General features: G+C 43.4%; 1 protein-coding gene across 4 annotated transcripts in view; it reads left to right on the plus strand.

Moving 5' to 3' along the window:
* Nucleotides 1-2,184: 2,184 nt before the first annotated feature.
* Nucleotides 2,185-26,052, plus strand: part of LOC129845721 (innate immunity activator protein-like) — a 28,532-nt gene continuing 4,664 nt past the window's right edge. The window contains exons 1-7 of one of the 4 annotated variants that reach the window (XM_055913613.1): nucleotides 2,185-2,315; nucleotides 18,859-18,975; nucleotides 20,167-20,300; nucleotides 24,262-24,384; nucleotides 24,672-24,903; nucleotides 25,032-25,085; nucleotides 25,203-25,485. In XM_055913613.1, the coding sequence (XP_055769588.1) occupies nucleotides 18,921-18,975; nucleotides 20,167-20,300; nucleotides 24,262-24,384; nucleotides 24,672-24,903; nucleotides 25,032-25,085; nucleotides 25,203-25,485 (881 nt within the window). In that variant the 5' untranslated portion in view covers nucleotides 2,185-2,315; nucleotides 18,859-18,920. Of the gene's footprint in view, nucleotides 2,316-6,821; nucleotides 18,976-20,166; nucleotides 20,301-24,261; nucleotides 24,385-24,671; nucleotides 24,904-25,031; nucleotides 25,086-25,202; nucleotides 25,486-26,052 lie in introns of those variants that run through there. The other 3 variants (XM_055913621.1, XM_055913608.1, XM_055913625.1) reach the window with 3 other exon arrangements.

A 26,052-nucleotide genomic window follows, 5' to 3' on the forward strand; every position in this document is an offset into this window, starting at 1 on the left:
CATGGGGGCTAGCTCCCCCGTGACAGTCCGTAGCTGGACATGGGTCGGCTCCACCCGCACCCCAACAGGTAGTATGTCTGGTCTCACCAGGGTTACTGTAGAGCCCGTGTCGACCAGGGCCAAACATTCCACCCCCTCTACCTTGACGACGACATTGCAGAAGTCCCCAACGGTGGTACGTCCCACCACAACTACCGGACTAGGAAACACGGCGGCAGCTACACCCTGGGGGAGCAGGACCCCACCCTCTTGTCTGCGCTGCTGGGTACCTCCTTTGCTTACAGTGGGTTCGGGGGCGGGGGGGTGGATCCGCGCTGCCCCCTGCGCGAGAACCCGTTGTCGTTTCCCTGGTGACGGGGGAATCTGCCACACTCCCGCTGAATGTGGCCAGGTTGGCCACAACCCCAGCAGACAATAGGAGTTGAGCTGACACTGCGACGTTGCCTTGAGCCCCTCTCCATGACAAGCGAAGCAGTCTTGACCAGCCCGCCCAACTCGTCAACCCACTCTGGCTTTGTGACCCCTGGCACCCCAGCCACCGCTGCTCTCACCTCTGGTTGACTGGTGACTTCCACTCTCACTCCCTCACCCCAGATCAGCTCCCTCTTCCTGGCTATCTCCACTGCAGCCTGCAGAGATGGTGGGTCCGCCATCTGAACATGCTTACCCAGTTCGGTGGAAGAGAGCGCTCTAATAAAACTGTCCCGTGCCAGCTCGTCTTGCACCCCAATCGGCATAGTTGCATAAGCCCGCCTGGTCAGGCTCAGAATACCACTTGCCAACGCCTTTAATGATTCCCCCTGAAGTCTCTTTTTGTTACACAGTTCAATACGCAGCATGTTGGGCTGCGCGTCGCTGCCGAAACGGCCCCCCAATGCCTCCACTAGCGCACCGTAGTCGCCCCTATCGCCCGGGGCTAGCGTTAGCAGGCATTCCGACGCCTCCTCCGCCAGGCTCAGGGCAAGCTGTAACGCTTTCGTCTCGTCAGACCACCTCCCGGCTCTAGCCAACAACTCGAATTGAGTGAAAAAAACTTCCCATTTACCTTGTCCATTGAACTTTGGTAGTTTAGCCGCTACCGTGGCTAATGGCAATAGGTCGCCGCCATCTCTGTTTACCTTAGCAGGCCCAGCCATTTCCGCACCCGGTGACGTCGATATCCCCGTCGCCGTGACGTCAGCTCTCGAGCGATGCGAAGGAAAACCCGCCAGTTCTGCCATCTTGCTGACTGACAATTTAACTCCCGCCATGTGGCTCTCCAGCTTCCCTACGGCAGTCGCCGCCTGACCCTCCCGACCGGGTACCCCCGAGCCCACAACGGACACTTTGTCCGACTCTTCCTTAATTTTCCGCCTCGCCCCAAGCGACATGACCGTAGATGCGAGTCACGCTAAAGCCAACCCGGCCTATACTGAACAGCTAACTCGCCTAGTCACGATCCCGTAGTTCGAAAGCACTTCTGACACCAATGTAATGACCCGGCTGGGTCATAAAGGGAAAAGAGACGGACTCTAGGTGTGCAGGTCAGAACACAGGTTTATTCATAAACTGGGCTATTGTTCCGGCCACAACCCACGCCGCTAAATGCCGAACGTACACAATGTTACCCTGTCGGGTCAAGAGTCACTCTCATAGGAACAGATCAAGGCACGAACAGAAGAGAGAGAACAATGAGACAGTAATCCCTATTTATGCATTTCCAAATCCCGCGGTATTACCCATCATACCCCCCCAACCTTTCCATCTGTCCTGACATATTCAACCCCTGCTAGTAGCCATGAGAACAATAACACACCCACAAACACAGAACACAATACCGGGTCGTTACAATATATTTGAAATTATGTGAAACCAACAGCTGGAATTAATTACACTGAGGATCTGATCACTGTCGGTAAATTGCTCTTTGATGTGATTGAGAGTCGAAGTTCTTAAGAAAAAAAAAAACTAAAGGAATGGGACATCCCAATAGTTTGGAGATTTGGGGGTGCATTAACTTTTTTAACTTCTTCTTGTATATTAATTTGATATTTTAAAATAATCTAATTATATTAAAATACAATTTTATTAAAGCATATCTGTTGTAGGGGAGATAGATTAATTTATGCAAAAGATCGTAAACTCACTCAAAGTGTCGCCCCTACTTTCGGGGACTGATACCATGGCCCATTCCCGTTGCGACGTCCCTCTTCAAGGTACGTAAAGAAGCAATACTTCTACAACTTCTGGAAAACGTGGATGAATGTTGATATGGACATGCAAATAAGTTGTTCTACGCACTACAAAATTGGATATTTGACATATAGCATAAGAAGGTATGGTTGCTACTTTCCTTTTCGAAGTAAACGGACAACTTTTCCATCGCATTAAACAATGTTTTATTTTTACGAGAGTAGCGCAAGTTTTAGCCATAGCACAATGCTAGACCAAGTTCTGCAGACCTTGATTATAATAATGATGCAAAATTATTGTAAGCGTCTTCATAATATCCTTTACTTTGTATGCAATAATGTATAGGCCTACATTTCCATGCAGTAGTGTTTTTGTTTGATTTGTACTTTACCACTGCCTAACTCCAACTTTTGTTAAGCAACTGGAAAAATTAAGTGTTTACACTTGAATCAAAAGTGAAAAGTTATGGACAGAATACTTTCTTACTGAGGTGGTCCCGTGACGACAACTTTGCAGATTAATGAATGAATGAATGGTAAATGTTAATCCTCCATGGAACGTTGTCATGGAGGATATAGTAGGGCAATTCCACCGTAACAGAGTGACGCTGATACTCCGACTTTTTTCCCTTTAAAGGCCCAGTGCAGTCAAAATTGTGTGTTCCCTGTGATTTTTTTGTTGTTGTTGTATCATATTGTACAACAGCTGATGTAACGAACACTGTAAACATGTGGAAATTGTTTTATCAGTAGCTAGGTTTCCATCCAATGGGGAACAGATTTTCATGTGAATATTCTAAAATCCGCATAAAGAAAATATGCTAATTTTCCAAACTGACTTGTTGCTGATAAAAATCAGTGTGATGACAATGCACACAATGTACTTTTTCTCTTAAGTTATGTACTGAATACAAAACTAAAGTTCAATGTGATACCATCGCATTTTCAACTCTACTAATGTTTTTTTCAAGCTGTTGCGTTAAATAGCAAATGTGCCTACACTGGTCTTGTATAACAAAACGCATAAGATCTCCTTATCACGGACCTTATTTTCGGCGTTTATCCAAAAACCCTACAAAACGTTATTCATTTTCTACTATAGGCTTTGTCCAACGAACCATGGCGGGTTAGTGCATACAAAGACTGCATTACTATTGCTCTCTATAACTTGGCCCAAAATCTGTCTTCTCCGGCAGGTGGCGTTTAAAAAAAGGAAATTGCTCACCAAGCAAGGAGTTTTTGGTTGGAGGACAATGTGTGTAGCGTTTGGAGAACAAACAATATATATATACAGGCTTGTTTGATCAAAAATAAGTTGCATAATGATCAAGTTGTTATGAGTGTACTGATATAAGTAGGACACGTGACATCTCGGTAACTTTGAGAAAAACACTATCGGAGTTGTGCCTGGTCGTCACTAGTTACCACAGCCACAAAGTCCTAAACCCCCCATATTTCTACGTCACTTATAAAAATGTTATTTTAAACCTAATCACACTGCTAACCTTATGCCTAATTGTAAATTAACCCCAAAAATCACATTTGAGCTTTTATACATTTTTATGTTATAGCCAATTTTGACTTTGTGGCTGTGGGAACTAGTGGAAATCGTTGTGCCTGCTGTTCACACTAGGGCCTGGACGAAACCAGTATCGCGATTCTCGTTAGTATCTTGGCAAAGCAACAAAACACAAAGCGGATTTAACGTCTTTAGGAAATTAGCCCTAGTGTTGCAAACAATGTTGTCATCCAAAGTCAGTTATTTATTTTCCCTACTATATCCTCCATACAGAAGTTAAAAAAATATATATTTGTATTTTTTGTAACCCTCTTTTTCTCCCCAATTTCGTGGTATCCAATTGGTAGTAGTTAGTCTTGTCTCATTGCTGCAACTCCCATACGGACTCGGGAGAAGCGAAGGTCGAGAGCCATGCATCCTCCGAAACACAACCCAACCAAGACGCACTGCTTCTTGACACAATGCACATCCAACCCGGAAGCCAGCCGCACCAATGAGTTGGGGGAAACACCTGGCGACCTGGTCAGTGTGAACTGCGCCCAGCGTCGCTAGTGCGTGAAGAGACAAAGATATCCCTGACGGCCAAACCTCCCCTAACCCGGAAGACGCTGGGCCGATTGTGCGCCGCCCCATGGGCCGCCTGGTCGCGGCCGGCTATGACTGAGCCTGGGCTCGGACCCAGAATCACTGGTGGCACAGCTAGCACTGCGATGCAGTGCCTAAGACCACTGCACCACCTGGGAGGCCCAGAAGTTTTTTTTAAGGAAAACTTTATATAACCTCATTGTATTAGTCACATGTGCCTAATACAACAGGTGTAGACCTTACAGTGAAATGCTTACTTACAAGCCCCTAACCAACAATGCAGTTAAAAAAAATATATGGATAAGTGATAAAAGTAACAAGTAATTAAAGAGCAGCAGTAAAATAACAATAGCGAGACTATATACAGTGGGGTACCGATACAGAGTCAATGTGCAGGGGCACCGGTTAGTTGAGGTAGTATGTACATGTAGAGTTATTAAAGTGACTATGCATAGATGACAACAGAGAGTAGCACTGGTGTATAGAGGGGGTGAGACTAGATGTTCAGGAGTTTTATGGCTTGGGGGTGGAAGCTGTTTAGAAGCCTCTTAGACCGAGACTTGGTGTTCTGGTACCGCTTGCCGTGTGGTAGCAGAGAGAACAGTCTGACTAGGGTGGCTGGAGTCTTTTTAGGACCTTCCTCTGACACCCCCTGGTATAGAGGTCCTAGATGGCAGGAAGCTTGCCCCCAGTGATGTACTGGGCCGTTCGCACTACCCTCTGTAGTGCCTTGCGGTCGGAGGCCGAGCAGTTGCCATACCAGGCAGTGATGCAACCAGTCAGGATGCTCTTGAGGGTGCAGCTGTAGAACCTTTTGAGGATCTGAGGACCCATGCCAAATCATCTCAATCTCCTGAGGGGGAATAGGTTTGTCGTGCCTTCTCCATGACTGTCTTGGTGTGCTTGGACCATGTTAGTTTTTTGGTGATGTGGACACCAAGGAGCTTGAAGCTCTCAACCTGCTCTACTGCAGCCCTGTCGATGAGAATGGGGGCGTGCTCGGTCCTCTTTTTCCTGTAGTCCACAATCCTCTCCTTTGTCTTGATCACATTGAGAAATAGGTTGTTGTCCTGGCACCACACGGCTAGGTCTCTGACCTCCTCCCTATAGGCTGTCTTGTCGGGGATCAGGCCTACTACCACTGTTGTGTCATCGACAAATTTAATGATGGTGTTGGAGTCGTGCCTGGCCGTGCAGTCATGAGTGAACAGGAAGTATAGGAGGGGACGGAGCACTCACCCCCGGGGGGCCCCTGTGTTGAGGATCAACGTGGCGGATGTGTTGTTACCTACCCTTACCACCTGGGGGTGGCCCATCAGGAAGTCCAGGATTCAGTTGCAGAGGGAGGTGTTTAGTCCCAGGGTCCTTAGCCTATTGATGAGCTTTGAGGGTACTATGGTGTTGAACGCTGAGCTGTAGTCAATGAATAGCATTCTCACATAGGTGTTCTTTTTGTCCAGGTGGGAAAGTGCAGTGTGAAGTGCAATAGAGATTGCATCATCTGTGGCACTGTTGGGGTGTTATTCAAATTGGAGTGAGTCTAGGGTTTCTGGGATGATGGTGTTGATGTGAGCCATGACCAGCTTTTCAAAGCATTTCATGGCTACAGACGTGAGTGCTACAGGTCGGTAGTCATTTAGGCAGGTTACCTTAGTGTTCTTGGGCACAGGGACTATGGTGGTCTGCTTAAAACATGTTGGTATTACAGACTCGGACAGGGAGAGGTTGAAAATGTCAGTGAAGACACTTGCCGGTTGGTCAGCTTATGCTCGCAGTACACGTCCTTGTAATCCGTCTGGCCTTGTGAATGTTGACCTGTTTTAAGGTCTTACTCACATCGGCTACAGAGAGCATGATCACACAGTCATTCCGGGAACAGCTGGTGCTCTCATGCATGTTTCAGAGTTATTTGCCTCGAAGCGAGCATAGAAGTAGTTTAGCTCGTCTGGTAGGCTCGTGTCACTGGGCAGCTCTCGGTTTTGTTTCCCTTTGTAGTCTGTAATGGTTTGCAAGCCCTGCCACATCCAACGAGCGTCAGAGCCGGTGTAGTACGACTCGATCTTAGTCCTGTATTGAAGCTTTCAAAAGTGACCAAAACATCAGCCAGGAAGCATAGGAACTGAGAAGTGGTCTGTGGTAACCACCTGCAGAACCACTCCTTTATTGGGGGTGTCTTGCTAATTGCCTATAATTTCCACCTGTTGTCTATTCCATTTGCACAACAGCATGTGAAATGTATTGTCAATCAGTGTTGCTTCCTAAGTGGACAGTTTGATTTCACAGAAGTGTGATTGACTTGGTTACATTGTGTTGCTTAAGTGTTCCCTTTATTTTTTTGAGCAGGATATATTGGATTTAAAACAATCAATACTGAAACTTTCAGATGAAGTTTGAAACAATTAAATGTGTTCAATTGCGTTCATTAGCTTATTTTCTCACTTCCATGATTTTAAGACGAGGGTTTTTAGCTATCTTGGAATTAAGAACATTTCCAAGAAGTAATCCTATAATTTTATTTTCAAGAATCTAATTTCGTAACTATTTTCTTAGAAAAAAACATTGAAAATGTTCTTAAGTTTCTTTCTATAACTTAATTGAGAAATAAAGTTAAGGAAGAAATGGCATTTAACCTTGTTAAGAATAACAAAAAAATTTTGTGAATCCGGGCCCTGTATATTTTCGCTCCAAACCTAATCTAGCACACCTGATTCTAATAATTAGCTAGTTGATGAGCTGAATCAGGTTGGTTACAACTGGGGTTGGAGTGAGAACCTACAGGAGGGTAGCTCCCCAGGAATAGGGTTGGAGAACCCTGCTCTAGAGCCTTCAAAGAAAGGAGGGTACGTATGCAAATAAAAGATGACTGGTCATTGGTCTGAATAATCAGATCAGATTGTGATGTCATGCTGTGGGCAAAAACTCTACCACCTGAACAACACATAAGACTTATTTCAACCTCATGGTGTGGAAATATATTTTTTTATTGCACTGCCCCTTTAGCATTAAAGGATTACATTTCCACCACTCAAAACCATATCTGCATCCATATTCTATTCAGACCTCTCAGGAAGTTATGGGTATTTGTTGCCTCTAAGGAGTGACTTTAATGACATTCTGTGAATGAAGTGGTCTTGAAATTCAATGGAAATTGGTGGACGTGCTGGGAACGAGTGTGAAGTGTTGGAATCTGTGGCATTGTGGGGTTAGGGCCAGGGTGATGCAAGGGAAAGGCAGAACAGCATGCCTCTATTGAGCCACTGACAGTTGAGCTTTGGTACTTGATTATAGTCTCAGGGTGTGTGATACTCGTGACTGTCACCTCGGTGAATGATGCTTCAATTTAGTCCATTGGCATGTCATGTTCACACAGCAGCACGCTTACTGTTCCCCTAAATAATGTTGCATAAAGTTTTATGAATATTTAGTTCAGATGCTGTACTCATTTGATTAGACCTAGACAATTTTCTCTGTAACCTTTTATGTTGAGGTCAGAGGACCTCTTTTACAAGGGTTACCTTGCTATACTGCAGTTAAACTCGCCATTATTTCTCTAGCCCAGTATGCCTTTAAAATAATTCTCTGCTGATTTTGTTGTCTTTTTTCTCTGATGTATGTAACATACCCAGAAGGTCTAATACTGGACTGTATTACCACACAGGGTGGCACTACGTTTGGCAGTCTCATAGTCAACATGTCTAGTCGTTGCTGCCCCACCCCCTGCAGTACAGACATCCAGACTAAACAGTAACCCACTCTGACCATTCTGTTGCTGTAATACATTGACCTGAAAGGAACTGTGAACTTCCTCTCAGATGAGCAGGGAAAGATAGAGAAGAGGACCTAACCCTCATGTCATAGGAATTTATAATGAAATACAATGGTAATTGATGAGTACCTATAGGTTAGACTAATGGTTCACTGTCTGATATGATGTTAATTCATACATTCACAACATAATTTATTTTATGGACCTCCCAAATCCTATTTTGAGTTATCACTGAAAAGGGATGGATCCGAGTGAAAAATACTGGATCATAATCAGTACACACTAAATAAGAGCAAATGTTTTAAGAATATTTTTTTTGAGCCATTCAATTAAAGGGAGTAATGTTAGAAATGTCCTGAATAGCACTGTCTTTTATCCTCAACAACACCAAACCCATTTTGCATGAGGCTACTTCCCCCATCTTTTGTGTGATGTGCGTGTGGTAAAACCCATGCTCCCAAAACACATTTGAAGTGCTCGTTAGACTCTTAAAAGCAGTCCCACTGGTTAGCAAGTGTATTTCTCTTGGCCAAAAATATCCAGCACCCCACAGAATGCTAAGTAGAGGGCATGTGTCAGCGACGAGGTCCTTGGCGGTGCTTTCTGTGAAGCGGTGTTGATGGCTTTAAGTGCAGCCAATGTGGTAATGAGTGGGGAGGGTTGTATTCCTGCAGATCACAGCTATCTTTGGTTTGGATGCTGGAGTGGCAGTCGGAGACTGTGGTTACAACCCAAATGGCACCCTATGCACTAGTTTCGTCAAAAGTAGTGCACTATATAGGGAATTGCCAGGGTGTTATTTGGGAGGTAACCTGTGCTGTCCACATCAGAGATGTTCCAGTCTCTGCTTTGGCTAATTTCAAATACATTTCCATTACACATCTTCATTATGGGAGCCTCACAAGGCCACACAGACACCAACCAGAAGGGCGGGAGAGTTCAGTAACCCTGAGAGTCTTGTTTACTTGGAGTTCTCAAAACCTCTTTCAACTGGCAATTACTTTTCAAGGCACCAGTAATTTAGAATAATTGTGAACAGCTAATTACCGATGCCGGAGCTAGAGCGAGTAAAGTTGCTAAATGTTACGTTTGAAAAAGGTCTGACTGTTTCGTTCTCACTCTGGCAGCTGACTGAGGGTAATGCTAAGTTGCTACGTATAGCCTAGCAATTCCGTTATGTTGTTATAGAGACACAATAACATTCAGGGAATGTGTTATTGCCGGCTGCTATGTTCCCTTCAACAAAACACTATTTGTGTCTCTCTGTGATTTCTGGTTGACACAACCCATCCTTTAATGTCCTCTGTGAACCAAGGCAGGGTTTGTTTTGTGCCGGACTGGAGCATGTATGTCTCTCTGCACTCTGCAGCACTCATGGCAATGTCCTGGGTGTCAGCAGACATTGGCCTAGTCTAAGACACTGACCCCAGAGGGTACTCGTAGAACGAGAGAGAGGGGAAGAGTGCACGGCCTAGTCACCCATGAGGTTTTTGTTGTCAAGGTTGGTTGAGTGCTAGTGTAAAAGCAGAATATCCTACTTCCAGCTTTTTCCTGAGACATGGTTCACTGCCACATTCAGTGCACATGAGTTTCCTGTGTGAATGGGCTGGACTGTGGGGGGGGATCACCACAACAACAACCCCTCAGTCGCCTGTGTATACTCAGCTCCCACACCCAATATAGACCAAGGAGTCGTCCCACAATTCACTCTATTCCCTTTTTATAGTGCACTACTTTTGACCAGGGCTATTGGGAATAGGGTGCCATTTGGGACACGAAACCGGAAAGTGCGGTGATGGAAATCTACAGGGCCTTATAGAAAGGCTTAAGGGGGCGGCTCTCCTCAATCCCATGGAAATCTTATATATGTCGAACAAAGCACTGTGTGGCTGTGCAACACATCTCCCTTCTCTTCTTGGGCCAGCTATATTTGCCTCACATTTTGTCTTTGTACACAAGTCCGATCTTTTGATTGTACAGTGAGTTAATTGTGGAATGTGCCAGCCTTTTTGGCAATTGGGCAAGACCTCAGAAACTACCCTACCTTTAGTTTATAACTACTTTTCTACCAGGATCATTTATGAACTTGGAGCGCCTGGGGTTTAAAGTCTGTTTAGTAATGGAATTGGCTGAACCAGATATCTGCCTCCTTTTTTTTCTTTCTTTTTTAACTGCTGCTGTCTTGGTGCCATGTCTTTGGTGATTTGATACCCTGCTGTCTGGGAATTGTGGGGGCTTGTTCAGGGTCTCTAGGCGCCAGCATTCTTTGAGAGACGGAGTGAATATCAGGATTTTGAGTATGTGAGCCATGCAGTGGTAGAGCAGGTGCTGTGTGTCCACACATTCTGATTCCCACCACTATGTTCTTCCCTCCCTGGTGGGCACTGGGCATTTTAGGTCCTCCTCTGGCTCACACACTCCTACTCATACCAAAGGACTCAGACACACCAATAGTGTTTGCTGGTCGAGAGTACTTAGCACCTCAAAGTAATTTGCGCACAAATTTTACATGTAGAATCGTGTAGATAAATGTTGTCAGTCAGACATCTAAAGTGGGTGGTCCCTAATGCCTGGACACTACATGACTTTCAAAAGCCTAATATCTCTGAGCCGCTCACATTAAACGACCATCTCTCCTGTTTTTTTTGTCTTGCCAACCTAGTTGTGCGCACACTAAACTATCTGGCACAGACGGGGTGTCACACTCTGCAAGACTCTTCTCTTGCTCGTGAGGATTCTTGATACCACTACGCTGTCTCGCGAAAACAGCAATGCGATTAGATTGTAGCTAGAACGAGCTGTGGCTCAAAGCAGCCTCTAACATTTTCAGTCACACTCACAAATCAAGTAAAATTTTATGTCACATGGCCTAATACAACAGGTGTTGCCCTTACCACGCATGCCGTACAGAGTTGAAATATCTAGCCAACATTTTGAATTGAAAAACATTGCTTGTGATCATCAGAGCTATAATGATTTGATGCTTTGGTTAAAGGCAAGTACAAACGCTTCTGCTCAAGAGTCTACACATTCTGGGTGATGCGAAACAACATCAGCATCTCAAGGGCTATTGCTGACCACCATTCTCAAAACTAGTTGTTGCACATCTCACACTACAAGAGCATTGCAGATTTTGTGCAAACGTGTTTAAAAACTTCAGGATGTCTGGGACTGCTCAAAGATCAGTAGCCCTCAGATTGCGTCTTTGACCTGCTCACATGAAACAAGCGTTGTGGCAGCCGCACACCCAGACTAGGCAACGACATGGTGATTTTATCTCCGATCTCAAACTTTTCTGGGACGGTGTTTTAAGCTGGGTGTAGTGGTACATAAAAACAGGTAAATATTGTACAATCCAGGTGTGCAAGGCTCTTAGAGTTACCCAGAAAGACTCACAGCTGTGATCTCTGCCAAATGTGATTCTAACATATCTTGACTCAGGGGGTTGAATACTTATCTAATTAAGATATATTAGTGTTTTATTTTCAAATGTTTTATGTTAGCATTTTTCTTCCACTTTGACATTAAGACTATTTTGTGTAGATCGTTGATAAAAAATTATAATTCAATCCATTTTAATCCCACTATGTAACAAAACAAAATGTGGAAAAAGTCAAGTGGTGTGAATACTTTCTTTCTGAAGGCACTGTAAGTGAATCTTTAAGTTATTTGAAGTCTTCTAAACCAGTGGTTCCCAAACTTTGTGTGGGTGTTTTAAAGGAACTCCTTCCGGCTTTCAACGTTGTTATAGTAGAATGCAAAAGATACAATTTCGAAATTGGGTAGTACATCATCAGTTTTCCTCTTGTCATGTCAGTCATTGCAGAACTTAGAGAGCTATTGCTGCAATATTTTATCTACCAACAAGAGGGGAGTGAACAGGTCTTGTGCCCATAGAAATTACGTGGCGCGCGCTTGCAGGATGTTCTCTAATGCCTGAGTGAAGAAGGTTGGGAACCCCTGCTCTAAACTGCTGTATGGATTTAAAATCAAATGCTTAACTCATTTGGATATGCATAGTTCCAAGACAACTTACTGAAGTGGTCAGGAGAGGGCAGTAAATGTACATTCTAACAAATCAGTATCAATGTTTATGCATGTATTAAAACTTGTGTCTGAATATGGTAAATTAATTACTTATACATTTGGTGTGGTTCTCTTTAACAAACCTTTACTGAGCTGTAGCAAAAGTTTTATAGCCATGGTAACATTTATGTGAAGATATAGGAACAAAACATTAGACTTACAACTTACAATGATTCACTCTTATTACTTCTTTAACATCTGCTAAACACGTGTATGTGACCAATAACATTTTATGAAAATGGTATCAACCACTTACAAATAATTGTGATTGAGGTGTTCTTGTGAAATCAATAATGTCAGACTGATAAAATGCGCATTGATATTTGACACAATCGGTTCGTGTTAGCCTAATCTCTCTTCATACTGTACCTGGTTTTCACCTCGCACCTTGATAAGGGACTAATTGAAATGTAACAATTCCCATTATCATCATTGTTTACACATTTCAAAGCAGTGCATTAAATCGCGTCCTGTCCTGAAGGTTCAGCAGTGCACAGGTATGCACCATGCGCGCCTTCGCAAACTACTCCCCTTTTCGTGGTTGAGTCATCCTTCTCCTACCTTACTTCTAATCACAGTTCTCCTTTCAATCACTTCTATTCAAGTGGGGAATACGAGAATAGTTAGGCAGTTTTCAGGAGTCTACTTTTGAACCAAATTATTGAAAATGTAAGTGCATTTCCTTTTAATGTGCTTTAATTTTACACACAGCATATGTATGCAAACTGTTGTCCGACTTGTTGTCCAGTTGAAGTGAACATTTAGTTCACTGTTTATAGTCAAAATACTTTATATATTTTTATCATGAAACGTAACCTATGCTGAGAGTAATTTATTTTGTTGTAATTCCCTGTCCACTATCATTTACTAGGAGAACCAAGTTTGTATTGAAATAGAAAAAGCTTGTTGCGTAATGCCCTGTAATTATAATTTTTTTGACCATCTTCATTTTAGTTGACCCAGTAACCATGGCTTTTGGAACCATGTGGGGGGACGTGTAGACGTGTTCGGTTTTAAATGGTTTCTTGAAAGTGACGGGGGCTGTTTCAATTGGTATACTGTCTTTATGCTTCATGTAAGCTACCAGGGGAGATAATGGACACTTGATTGACGCGGAATGAATCATTTCCTGTTTAACGCCTACGTCAGTATTTTGTTGAAATGTTTAGACTTTGTTTTTTGTGTCTACCTTTGCCTCGCTGTATACCTTATCATTTGGCTTTATAGATATTGAGGTTCGAGTCTTATAATCATGAATAGCCCATTCACAGTCTTGGGTAAAATATATTATGCCCCTGTTTTATTATAACATTTATTGCGTGTTTTATATAAAGAATTCACTAAGATAATAAATATCGTGGCAGCTTTTCCACAAAACAACCTGCCTTGCATACTATAGACCGGAGATTGGAATTTCATTCCGTTATAACCTCATCCCACATGTCTCAATATGTGCATTGCATTGGGATTCAAGAGGTTTCGGGATAATAAACACATTGTTATCATTTACGCCTTCTGCACACAGTAGCATCAGCCAATTTAAACTACCCTTGCTTTTTTCTCTCTCTTAAGTAATCATTGCCTAAACTGAGATTTGCAGTCAGTCACTCTGATGTGGAAGTTTCACAAACCGCTTTAGTCACAGGAAGCTCCCTAGACTCTGTATAGCAAGAGTCGTATGTCGTACTAGTCTTGCATTGGACACAGTGTATGGATCTGGGATCAAGGTGATGTCAGCAGGATCATGTCATACCTGAGTCATTCCACCAACTGGCCTCTAGCTGAAGGAGCCAAAATGGCTCCAAGGACATGGTCAACCAAAGTAGCATTTGGTTGGAGAAACTCCGGTAGTGGACCGACTGAATATGACCCGGTACGGCCAGAAGACTGGCCACCCCTCAGCACCTTGTTCCTCTCTAGATTTCTTCCTAGGATCCTGCCTTCTAGGGAGATTTTCCTAGCCACTGCTTCTGCATTGCTTTGGGGGTTTGGGCTGGGTATCTGTAAATCAATATGTAAAGCACTTTGTGACAACTGCTGATGTAAAAAGGTGCACAATCTCTAATGTTAAGGAAGTCTCAAGGTTCTGCTCGCCTGAGTTAGAATACCTCATGATAAGCTGTAGACCATACTATTTACCAAGAGTTTTCATCTATATTAGCAGTCTATTTACCACCAATAACCATTGCTAGCACTAAGACCGCACTCAACGAGCTGTATAGGGCCATACGCAAAAAAGAAAATGCTCATCCAGAGGCGGCGCTCCTAGAGGCCGATTAGTTTTCCTGCATTAAAATAATCTGTTTTACCTCATTTCTACCAGAATGTCATCTGTGTAACGAGGCGAAAAAAACTCTTGACCACCTTAACTCCACACAGAGACACATACAAAGCTCTTCCTCACCCTCAATTTGGCAAATCTGACCTTAACACTATCCTTCTGATTCCTGCTTACAAGCAGAAACTCAAACCGGAAGTACCAGTGACACGCTCAATACACAAGTGGGCAGATGCTGAGCTACAGGACTTTTTTGCTAGCACAGACTAGAACATTTTACAGGATTCATCCGATGGTATTGAGTAGTTTACCACGTCAGTCACCGGCTTCGTTAACCTTTCTGGCGCAAGCGTTCCGCTAGCGACCGACCTCGACAACATCTGGTGAAATTGCAGAACGTGAAATTCAAATTATAGAAATATATAACATTCATGAAAATACAAGTATCATAAATCAAAATAAAGCTTAACTTCTTGTTAATCCAGCCGCTGTGTCCGATTTCAAAAAGGCTTTACGGCGAAAGCACAACATGCGATTATCTGAGGACAGCTCCCCGCATACAAAAGCATGAAAAACATATTTCAACCAGGCAGGTGCGGCACGAAAGTCAGAAATAGCGATATAATAAATGCCTTTCCTTTGAAGATCTTCTTCTGTTGGAACTCCAAAAGGTCCCAGCTACATCACAAAAGGTCCTTTTGTTTGATAAAGTCCTTCTTTATAACCCCAAAAACTCCGTTTAGCTGGTGCGCTTCATTCAATAATCCACCGGTTTCCCTCCTTCTAAATGCATACAAAATGAATCCCAAACGTTACCAATAAACTTCACCAAACATGTCAAACAACGTTTATAATCAAACCTCAGGTACCCTAATACATAAATAAACTATCAAATTTAAGACGGAGAATCGTTATTGCCTTTTCCGGAGATAAACAGCAAAGAACGCGCTCTCATCCACGCGCATGTAAAACACTACAGCCAAAATGGGAGCCACTTAGAAAAACTACAAATTCTAGATAATTGTTCCAAAAACAAGCCTGAAACTCTTTCTAAAGACTTTACATCTAGTGGAAGCCCTAGGAACTGCAATCTGGGAGGATTTCGCCTCATAATAAACATGACAGCCATTGGAAACAGTGGTAGACTGAAAATATTTATTTTTTTGGATGGTTTGTCCTCTGGGTTTCGCCTGCCATATCAGTTCTGTTATACTCACAGACATTATTTTAACTTAAGTATAGGGGGCAGTATTTTCGTTTTTGGCTAAAAAACGTACCCATTTGAAACTGCCTATTTCTCAGCCCCCGAAACTAGAATATGCATATAATTGTCAGACTAGGATAGAAAATACTCTAAAGTTTCCAAAACTGTCAAAATATTGTCTGTGTTTTTAACAGAACTGATATTGCAGGCGAAAACCTGAGGAAAATACAATAAGTGCCTCTTTTTTTGAAACCTCTGTTCTTATGCATGCCTATCATCTATTTAAAGGGATATCAACCAGATTCCTTTTTCTATGGCTTCCCTAAGGTGTCAACAGTCTTTAGACATCGTTTCAGGCTTTTATTTTGAAAATTGAGTGAGAACGATCACATTGCGTAAGTGGTTAGGTATGGGCTCTGAGTGAGTTTTGCGCAACAGAGAAAGGCGGCCATTGTTTCTCCCGGTCCTATTGAAAACCAACACTCCCGGTTGATATATTATCGAATATATATTTGAAAAACAACCTGAGGATTGATTATAAAAAACGTTTGCCATGTTTCTGTGGACATTATGGATATTATTTGGAATTTTCGTCTGCGTTGTCGTGACCGCTCTTTCCTGTGGATCTCTGAGGATAACGCGCCAAACGAACGAAGGTATTTGGATATAAAAATAATCTTTATGGAACAAAAGGAACATTTGTTGTCTAACTGGGAGTCTCGTGAGTGAAAACATCCGAAGATTATCAAAGGTAAACGATTAATTTGATTGCTTTTCTGATTTTCGTGACCAAGTTACCTGATGCTAAGTGTACTTAATGTTTTGTCGAGCGATCGATCAACTTACACAAACGCTTGTATTGCTTTCGCTGTAAAGCATCATTTCAAAATCTGAGACGACAGCTGGATTAACAAAAGGCTAAGCTGTGTTTTGCAATATTGCACTTGTGATTTCATGAATATCAATATTTTTTAGTAATATTATTTGACTGTGGCGCTATGCTATTCAGCGTTGCTGATGACAATTATCCTGATACCGGAATGGGTAGATCAGAAAGGTTAACAGTTTTAGGAAAGTTAGTGTTTTCTATCCAAATCTACCAATTATATGCAAATCCTAGCTTCTGGGCCTGAGAAACAGGCAGTTTACTTTGGGCACGCTTTTCATCTGGACGTCAAAATACTGCCCCCTAGGCTAAAGAGGTTAATATGTGCATCTACGACTTCGTACCCACAGTGACCGTAGTTCATATCCCAACCAGAAGCAATGGATTACAGGCAAGATACACACTGAGCTAAAGGCTAGTGCTTCCGCTTTCAATGAGTGGAACACTAATCCGGACCCTTATAAGAAATCCCGCTACGACCTCAGACAAACTATCAAACATGCAAAGTGTCAATACAGGACTAAGATCGAATCCTACTACACCAGCTGTAATGTGGCAGGGCTTGCAAGCTATCACAGATTAGAAAGGGAAACCCAGTGACGCAAGCCTAGCAGACGAGTTAACTGCCTTGTATGCTCGCTTCGAGGCTAGCAACACTGAACCATGCATGAGAGCACCAGCTGTTCCGCACGACTGTGTGATCATGCTCTCCGTAGCCAATGTGAGTAGGACCTTTTTACACAGGTTTACATTCAAAAGTCTGCAGGGCCAGACAGGTTATCAAGACGCGTACTCCGAGAATGCGCTGACCAGCTGGCAAGTATCGTCACTCACATTTTCAGTCACTACCCAGTCTGTAATACCTACATGTTTCAAGCAGACCACCATAGTCCCTGTGCCCATGAACACCAAGGTAACCTGTCTAAATGGCTATTGCCCCGTAGCACTCACATCTGTAGCCATAAAATGCTTTGCTCACATCAACACCATCATCCCAGACACCCTGGACCCACTCCATTTTGCATACCGCCACAACAGATCCACAGATGATGCAATCTCTTGCACTCCACACTGCCATTTCCCACCTGGACTAAAGGAACACTTAAGTGAGGATACTGTTCATTCACTGCAGCTTAGTGTTCAACACCATAGTGCCCTCCAAGCTCCTCAGTAAGCTAAGGACCTTGGGACTGAACACCGCCCTCTGCAACTGGATCCTGGATTTCCTGACGGGCCGCCATGCTGACCCTCAGGGGTGCGTGCTTAGTCCCTTCCTGTACTCCCTGTTCACTCAAAACTGCGTGGCCGCGCACGACTCCCAACACCATCATTAAGTTAGCAGACGACACGATGGTGGTAAGCCTGATCACCGACGACGATGAGACAGCCTATAGGGATGAAGTCAGAGACCTGGCCGTGTGGTTCCAGGACAAGAACCTCTCCCTCAACGTCAGTAAGACAAAGGAGCTGATCGTGGACTATAGGCAACGGAGGGCTAAATGCACCATCATTCACATCGACAGGGCTGTAGTGGAACAGGTTGAGCGCTTCAAGTTCCTCTGTGTCCACATCACTAAGGATCTATCATGGTCCAAACACACCAACACAGTTGTGAAGAGGGCACAACAATGCCTCTTTCCCTTCCAGGAGGCTGAAAAGATTTGTCATGGGTCCTCAGATCCTCAAAAGGAGCTACAGCTGCGCTATATAGAGCATCTTGACTGGCTGCATCACTGCTTGGCATGGCAACTGCTTGGCTTCCAACCTCAAGGCGCTACAGAGGGTCGTGCTTATGGCCCAGTACATCACTGGGGCTGGGCTCCCTGCCATCCAGGACCTCTATACCAGGTGGTGTAAAAATTAACACTATATAGTCAATAGGGTGCTGTTTAGGACACAAACCTCAGGTTTAGAGTTAGATAGTCAGTCTGAATCCACTCTGGTTTGAAACCCTGGTGAGGCTGTGCTGACAGGGAGTAACGGGAGGGAATGGCCCATAGTAATAGGAAAGAGTGGTCCACTCCATTGTTTACTGTGCAAAGTCACAGGGAATTTGGTTTGACCCCCTTGATTTTGTGTCACATGGACTTCTTCATGGTTTAAGGTTTAAGTGGGGTGTTGAAAGTGTAATCGTCTCTTAGTGGTGGATGGATCCATTAATTTTGTCAAATTAGATATTCTAATTTTGCTGAAAAGCAACAATTTACTACTATTAAACAGGATTCTTTTCTGTAGTATAGTGAGACTGTTTAGACGTTTTGTAAAAAAAAATAAAAAAGCGTTTTTATGCTTTTTAAAATGAATTTCCATGTAAATGAACAATAAAATGTATTGTTGAAGAAAATGAACGTGTATTTTTGCAGGGCATCGTGAAACTAGACATTTTCCTGTTCCCCCACCTAAGTTAACCACCAGACTCACAGACATGGAGGGTAAAGAAGAGATCAGTGACACAGACAGTGGTATCATTCTCCATTCTGGTAAGCACCAAATACATTTATCAACTTCCATGACACTAACATTTATTCACTATAATGGGACACCTGTAGTGAGAGATTAGTCCCAAAAAAATTCTAACTTGATATGTCATAGGTTTTGTCTTAAAAACCTATTGGTGTTCCAGTTATAATGATGTAGTCGAGCAAGCAAGCAAGCCACACTACTCAAAAGTGGTTTATAATCCTTTTATTTATTCTTTGGTGCTCCATTTCTAAGACGATGCAGTGGCCACTAACAATGGTTTCTATAAACCAGTAGCTGAGCTATTGCTGGTCACATTCTTCACTGCAAATGTTATTTAGTCACGCACTGTCTTTTACCCACAATGGAGATTATCAATCCAGACAGAATCGGGGGTATTGTCATTCAGTCATTGCCATGTTTTCTACTGTTTATATTCTGCTGCATGGTTGCCATTCCGGTGGCAGTTTCTGTGTGACATCTTTATTTCCCCGTCACACCCTCGATGGCTTTCACCGCTGTCTGTCAGTACCTGCAGGGATTGAGTTGATCATCTCTGAAAGCACGTGACACACAATGCAGCTGGCCTGGAGACATTAGTAGCCCTGTGAATGAACTCAGGGTTTTCGTCCCAAATGGCATCCTACTCCCTTTATTGTGCACTACTTTTGGGCTACCCACAGGGCTCTTGTCAAAAGTAGTGCACTATATAGGGAGTAGGGTGTCATTTGGGATGTAAGCCAGTTGTCATTAGTGTACGGTGGTTCTGTAGGGCAACCACATTGTTTATCACCTTAGGATCAACCTGAGAGTGAAACCATCACACTTTCATGACAGTTTCAGTATCAGTCAATAAAACAGTTAATAGTATGAGTACAGACACACATTGTGTTTTAAGAGAACCTTGTCTTGTCTAGGTGTCATCTTGGCTCACCATCTTCAACGTTGCTGCTCGTGAATGGGCAGAACCTCAGGATTGGAGCAACATTTTTGGTTGCATTTGTATTGAAACCTTTTTTTAGTTTTGGTCATAGTTTATTCTTTCCAACCAGTTGGGTTATCTGCGTGATACAGCTGCAACATATGAAATTGACAAGCAAGCATTACAAATTTGAAAACTTGGGCCAACAAATTGTGTCCATCTATCTATAACCTCGCTGTTTTCAATCCTTAAGACTTCACAGTAGCCTCTTTGTCATTGTGTGTCCCAGGCCCTGATAGTCCTGCCACCATTATGAAGGACGTGACCACTCACACCCGGGCCGTCAAGCTCAAGCACAAGTCACTGGAAGACCGGCTAGAGCTCTGCCTACTGGAGCTGAAGAAGCTTTGCATCCGAGAGGCTGTGAGTACCCCTGGATATAGGACACACACGTTAGGTACAGACACATGTTACACAGACTCACTCCACTATCAGGCCATTTTCACCATGACATTAGTTGGAATTTCCCCATCAGTGAAACCATGACCGTGATGGAGGGGAGGGGGGGGGGCGCGTCTTTCATAGAGAGATGTTAATCAAGCTCTAACAAAGGCACAGAGGCCAATACGAAAGCTTAATATACTAAACTGATACTGTCAAGACTAGTGTGTTTTTATTTTGAGATGTTAATGAAATATTTGCCTGGAACTCTGAAACTACTGAGGCAATAAAGACTGCCCATAGTCTGAAATGAAAGGCTTTGGTTTGTTTTGTTGGGCTTTAAGAGAAGTTGGGGCAATTAGGAGGCAGCCAATGGACCTTAAGTTTCCCTATTAGTCAACACTAAATTATCTCTCCCATATCTGGCTCTTAGCAACTAATTAAGCCCTGACAATGTCCCTGTCTCATCTGTCATCGTTATGTGGGGCTGCTTCTCAAACGGCACACTGTTCCCATAGGGCACTGGTCCAAAGTAGTGCACTATGTAGGTAATGGGGTGCCATTTGGGATGCAGCCCAGTTCTGATCATTCTTTTCTGTTGAGAATTGGGCTTGGCTCTCCTGTCGGGACTTGTCTTGTCAAGGTGTGCTGCCCGGTAGGAGGCTCTGATGACACCTCTTCATGCTCTCAGGAACACGACAGTGACTCAGATCATGACCAACCGTTCTGACACTATTGTCTGTGTCTGGGAGAAAAAAATATACCTTTTTATTTAGACTGACACAAAACAAACACAGGGTGTGTTATGTCTGTTCCCAAATGAAATCGATAATAATGCACTTTCTCACACTCACGTTGAGTTTGTGTTGCTAGAAGGTAGACCAGTGAGATTAATACACTGGGCAGGTGAGGCTTTAAGAATGTGTTGTGAAAGAGTAGGAACTATAGAAAAGCAGCATTGCGTAACAAACATTTGAGAACAATTTCCATGTCCCAGCATGTAAGGCAGGATAGATTGTTTTTAAACAATATTTCAAAATGAAGGGAAAATAAAATTAACTCAATGAGGGTTCATGGAACTTGGTAGATTTGGAGGAATGGTGGACCGATTGACTCTGAAGTACTAACTAATATAATATGTATACTGAACAAATATATGAACGCAACATTTAACCTTTTATTTAACTAGGCAAGTCAATTAACAACAAATTCTTATTTACAATGACGGCCTAGGAACAGTGGGTTAACTGCCTTGTTTAGGGGCAGAACGACTGATTTTTACCTTGTCAGCTCTGGGATTTGATTTTGCAACCTTTTCAGTTACTGGCCCAACGCTCTAACCACTAGGCTACCTAGCCGCCCCAGGCATAGAAAACTTTCAAAGATTTTACTGAGTTATAGTTCATATAAGGAAATCAGTCAATTTAAATAAATTCATTCCGCCTTAATCTATGGATTTCACAAGACTAGGCTGGGGTGCAGCCATGGATGGCCCTTGGAGGCCACAGGCCCACACACGGGGGATGAGTTTTAATCCCACAAAGGGCTTTATTACAGACAGAAATACTTCTCAGCCCCCCCCCCCCCCCCCCCCCCCCCTCCCACCTCCGATGATCCCGTGTAGAAGACGGTAGTGGAGGTCCTGGGCGGGGTCTGCGATTATAAGGCTGGTTGGACATACTGACTAATTCAAAAAAATGACATTGGGGGCAGTTTATGGTAGAGAAATTAACATGCAATTCTCTGGCAACAGCTCTGGTGGACATTCCTGCAGTCCGCATGCCAATTGGATGCTCCCTCAAAACTTGACATCTGTGGCATTGTGTTAAGTGACAAAACTGCACATTATAAAAGTGGCCTTTTATTGTCCCCAGCACAAGGTGCACCTATGCAATGACCATGCTGTTTAATCTGTTTCTTCATATGCCACACCTGTCAAGTGGATGGAAATTTGTCCTCCAAATTTGAGAGAAATCAGCTTTTTGTGCATTTTTGGAAAACTTTTTTATTTTGGCTCATGAAACATGGGAACAATACTTTACATGTTGCGTTTTATATTTTTGTTCAATGTATATGAACTCATGGATACAATTTGTATGTCTCTGCATCCAGTATGAAGGAAGTTAGAGGTAGTTTTTCAAGCCAATGCTAAGTAGTGTTAATGCAATGACTGGAAGTCTACGATAACATACTTCCAGTCATTGCGATAACGCTAGTTAGCAATTACCTTCAAACTGCACGCAAACATAAAAATGGTATCCACGAGTTCAACTGACTCTGGGGGTGTAGAGAAAAGGATTAATTGCCAAAATATCGAAGTATTCCTTTAACATACAGTGCATTCGGAAAGTATTCAGACCCCTTCCCTTCCACATTTTGTTACGTTACATCCTTATACTAAAATGTATTAAATTAAAAATGTTCCTCATCAATCTACACAATACCCCATAATGACAACGCAAAAACAGGTTTTTAGACATTTTTGAAAATGTATTAAAAATAAATAAATGAAATATCAGTATTCAGACCCTTTGCAATGAGACTCGAAATTGAGCTCAGGTGCATCATGTTTCCATTGATCACCCTTGATGTTTCTACAACTTCATTGGAGTCCACATGTGGTAAATTAAATTGATTGGACATGATTTGGAAAGGCACAACTCCTGGCTATGTAAGGTCCCACAGTTGACAGTGCATCTCAGAGCTAAATGTCGAAGGAATTGTCCGTAGAGCTCCGAGACAGGATTGTGTCGAGACACCGATCTGGGGAACGGTACCAAAACATTTCTGCAGCATTGAAGGTCTTCAAGAACACAGTGGCCTCCATCATTCTTAAATAGAAGTTTGGAACTACCAAGACTCTTACAAGAGTAGGCCGTCTGGCCAAACTGAGCAATCGGGGAGAAGGGCCTTTGGTCAGGGATGTGACCAAGAACCCGATGATCACTGACAGAGCTCCAGAGTTCCTCTGTGGAGATGGGAGAACCTTCCAGAAGGACAACCATCTCTGCAGCACTCCACCAATTAGGCCTTTATGGTAGTGGCCAGACGGAAGCCACTCCTCAGTAAAAAAGTCACATGACAAGCCGCTTGGAGTTTGCCAAAAGACACCTAAAGAACTCTGAGACCATGAGAAACAAGATTATCTGGTCTGATGAAACCAAGATTGAACTATTTGGCCTGAAAGCCAATCATCCCTAGGGCACATCCCTACGGTGTAGCATGGCGGTGGCAGCATCCTTCGGTGGGGATGTTTTTCAGCTGCAGGGACTTGGAGACTTGTCAGGATTGAAGGAAAGATGAACGGAGCAAAGTACAGAGAGATCCTTGATGAAAACCTGCTCCAGAGCGTTCAGGACCTCAGACTGGCGCGAAGGTTCACCTTCCAACAGGAGAAAGGCCTGAAGCACACAGCCAAGACAACGCAGGAGTGGCTTTGGGACAAGTCTCTGATTGTCCTTGAGCAGCCCAGCCAGAGCCCGGACTTGAACCCGATCGAACATCTCTGGAGAGACCTGAAAATAGCTGTGCAGCTACACTCCCATCCAACCTGACAGAACTTGAGAGGATCTGCAGAAAAGAATGGGAGAAACTCCCCAAATACAGGTGTGCCAAGCTCGTAGTGTCATACCCAAGAAGAATCAACAAAGTACTGAGTTAAGAGTCTGAATACTTATGTAAATGTGATATTTCAGTTTTATTTTTTAATTTCAAAAAAATCTAAAACCTTTTTTGTTTTGATTATGGGCTATTGTGTGTAGATTGATGAGGGGACATTTTTGTTTAATCCATTTCAGAATAAGGCTGTAACATAACAAAATTAGAAAGTCAAGGTGTCTGAATGCTTTCTGAATGAACTGTACATTATTTTTGTTGTGTTGCATTAACAGAATAGGATTCCTCACATTTGAACCATCTGGTGTCTTTTTTCCATGTCATATAGGAGCTGACTGGTCGGCTGTCTGCAGACTACCCTTTGCTGCCTGGGGAGAAGCCACCTCAAATCCGCCAACGAATCGGAGCTGCCTTCAAACTAGACAAGCAGAGCATCCCACAGGGAGCAGTGGTAAAGAGCCTGACAGGGTTTGGGCATGGACAATATTGTAATTTACACTGACTATCCCTTTAACAGTAGTTGTAAAAGCCACACACACAAGTGTACTAAGTAAGTACTGAAGGCCACTTCCGTGGTTCCCCTTGGAGAAATATTATGTTTCTCAATTCAAGCCATGGCCCTACCTTCCTTGCCACCAACCATCAATAATCAGGCTTCTTTCATCGTAAGTGCCAGGAAGAGATCTTTGATGTTCAGTCACTCATGTTTGCCCAACCTCCTTTTGTCACATCCTGTAGAATTCTGAGCTGAACTCTGTGGAAGCTGAGCTATCCCTGCAGCTGCAGATAACCAAAGCGGTCCAAAGACTGTGCTGTGAGGAACACCAGAGCAAGGCGGTGAAGAGAAGCCGGTTACAGCAGTGCAAGCGTGAGGAGAAGAAAGTCATTCAACTGCAGGAAACAGCAATTCAGCTGCGCCTACAGCACAGGCGGTCTTCACCACGGCCAGACTGCACTAGCACACAGAGAGGTGAGCTCCGCCCTGCTGGCCAACTGATAAAATAACATTGAAATCTTTCCTCTCTGACCTGAGAGGAATGGAATACCAGTGCTCTTCCCATGGATTAATACGGTTGTTTGCTATGCTTTTGTTTTCAGATCAGGGCACTTCTGATGATAGCTCTCTGTCGGATTCGGTACTGCTCGACGAAGGTTAGAGTCACTGTGCAAAAATGTAACTTGTAAAAGTTATATGGATAAGCATGCTATGACAATACCACCAAAGTACCTAATAACACTGAATTCAATTGTATCTTTACTTTTCTCTAGTAGAGGAGATTAGTCAGTCATCTCAACCATCCGTGGAGCTCCCTCACCTAGGAGGACCAGTAGATCCTCCCCAGCCTGCTCTTGACCCCTCACAACCCCCTGGGCCTAGCCCCCACCAGCCTCCCACTACTACTCCAACCCTGGAGGAGCTACAGTCACGTTTCAACACCAGCCTGGAATTGGAGGCCCCTCCCATCGAGCACTCGCCCTGGACAGAGTCCAGTCTGGACCAGCCTTACCAGAAGACCAAGAAGAAGTCACGCTCTGGTAGCAGCAAGTCATGGTAAAGGCCAAGGGAGAACCCACTGTGCCTCCTGTAATTTTATATGAATACTACCCTTGAATTTATTGTACAAGAAAGCCCAAGAATAGCTATAATTAAAGCTTCACGGGTTGGTGAAAGCTCTCTTAAACACAAGTCATTATAGCTTGGTAATTGTTTCCATGTAGCCTAATATAAGATTAACTTCACTTTTTGAATTCATGCAGCTCCATAGTTGAACCCAAATGGATCTACCTTTATGAGAAACCACAAGATCAGGAATCTGCTTTGGCAGCACTTATATGAAACTTAAACTACATTTGAAAAATGAGAGTTCCTTTTCAAGTGGTTTCGCTCAAGTTGACATTAATACGTACCTTGTTATTTTGGGGAGGATATTACTTGGGAACATTCTGATTCAAGTCGTGACTCGTCTTTGAGTGAAAGCTCAAATAGACTGATACAAGGGCACATGGAACAGGTTCAAGCGTGCAAATTACACGCACTCATTTGGCCAACTCATGGCTCTCCTCTGAATAAAAACATCTTCAAGGTTTAGTCATTAACCCAGTTCTCTCTCCTTCCTGT

Source organism: Salvelinus fontinalis, chromosome 3 (assembly GCF_029448725.1).
Source record: "Salvelinus fontinalis isolate EN_2023a chromosome 3, ASM2944872v1, whole genome shotgun sequence".
Lineage (NCBI taxonomy): Eukaryota > Metazoa > Chordata > Actinopteri > Salmoniformes > Salmonidae > Salvelinus > Salvelinus fontinalis.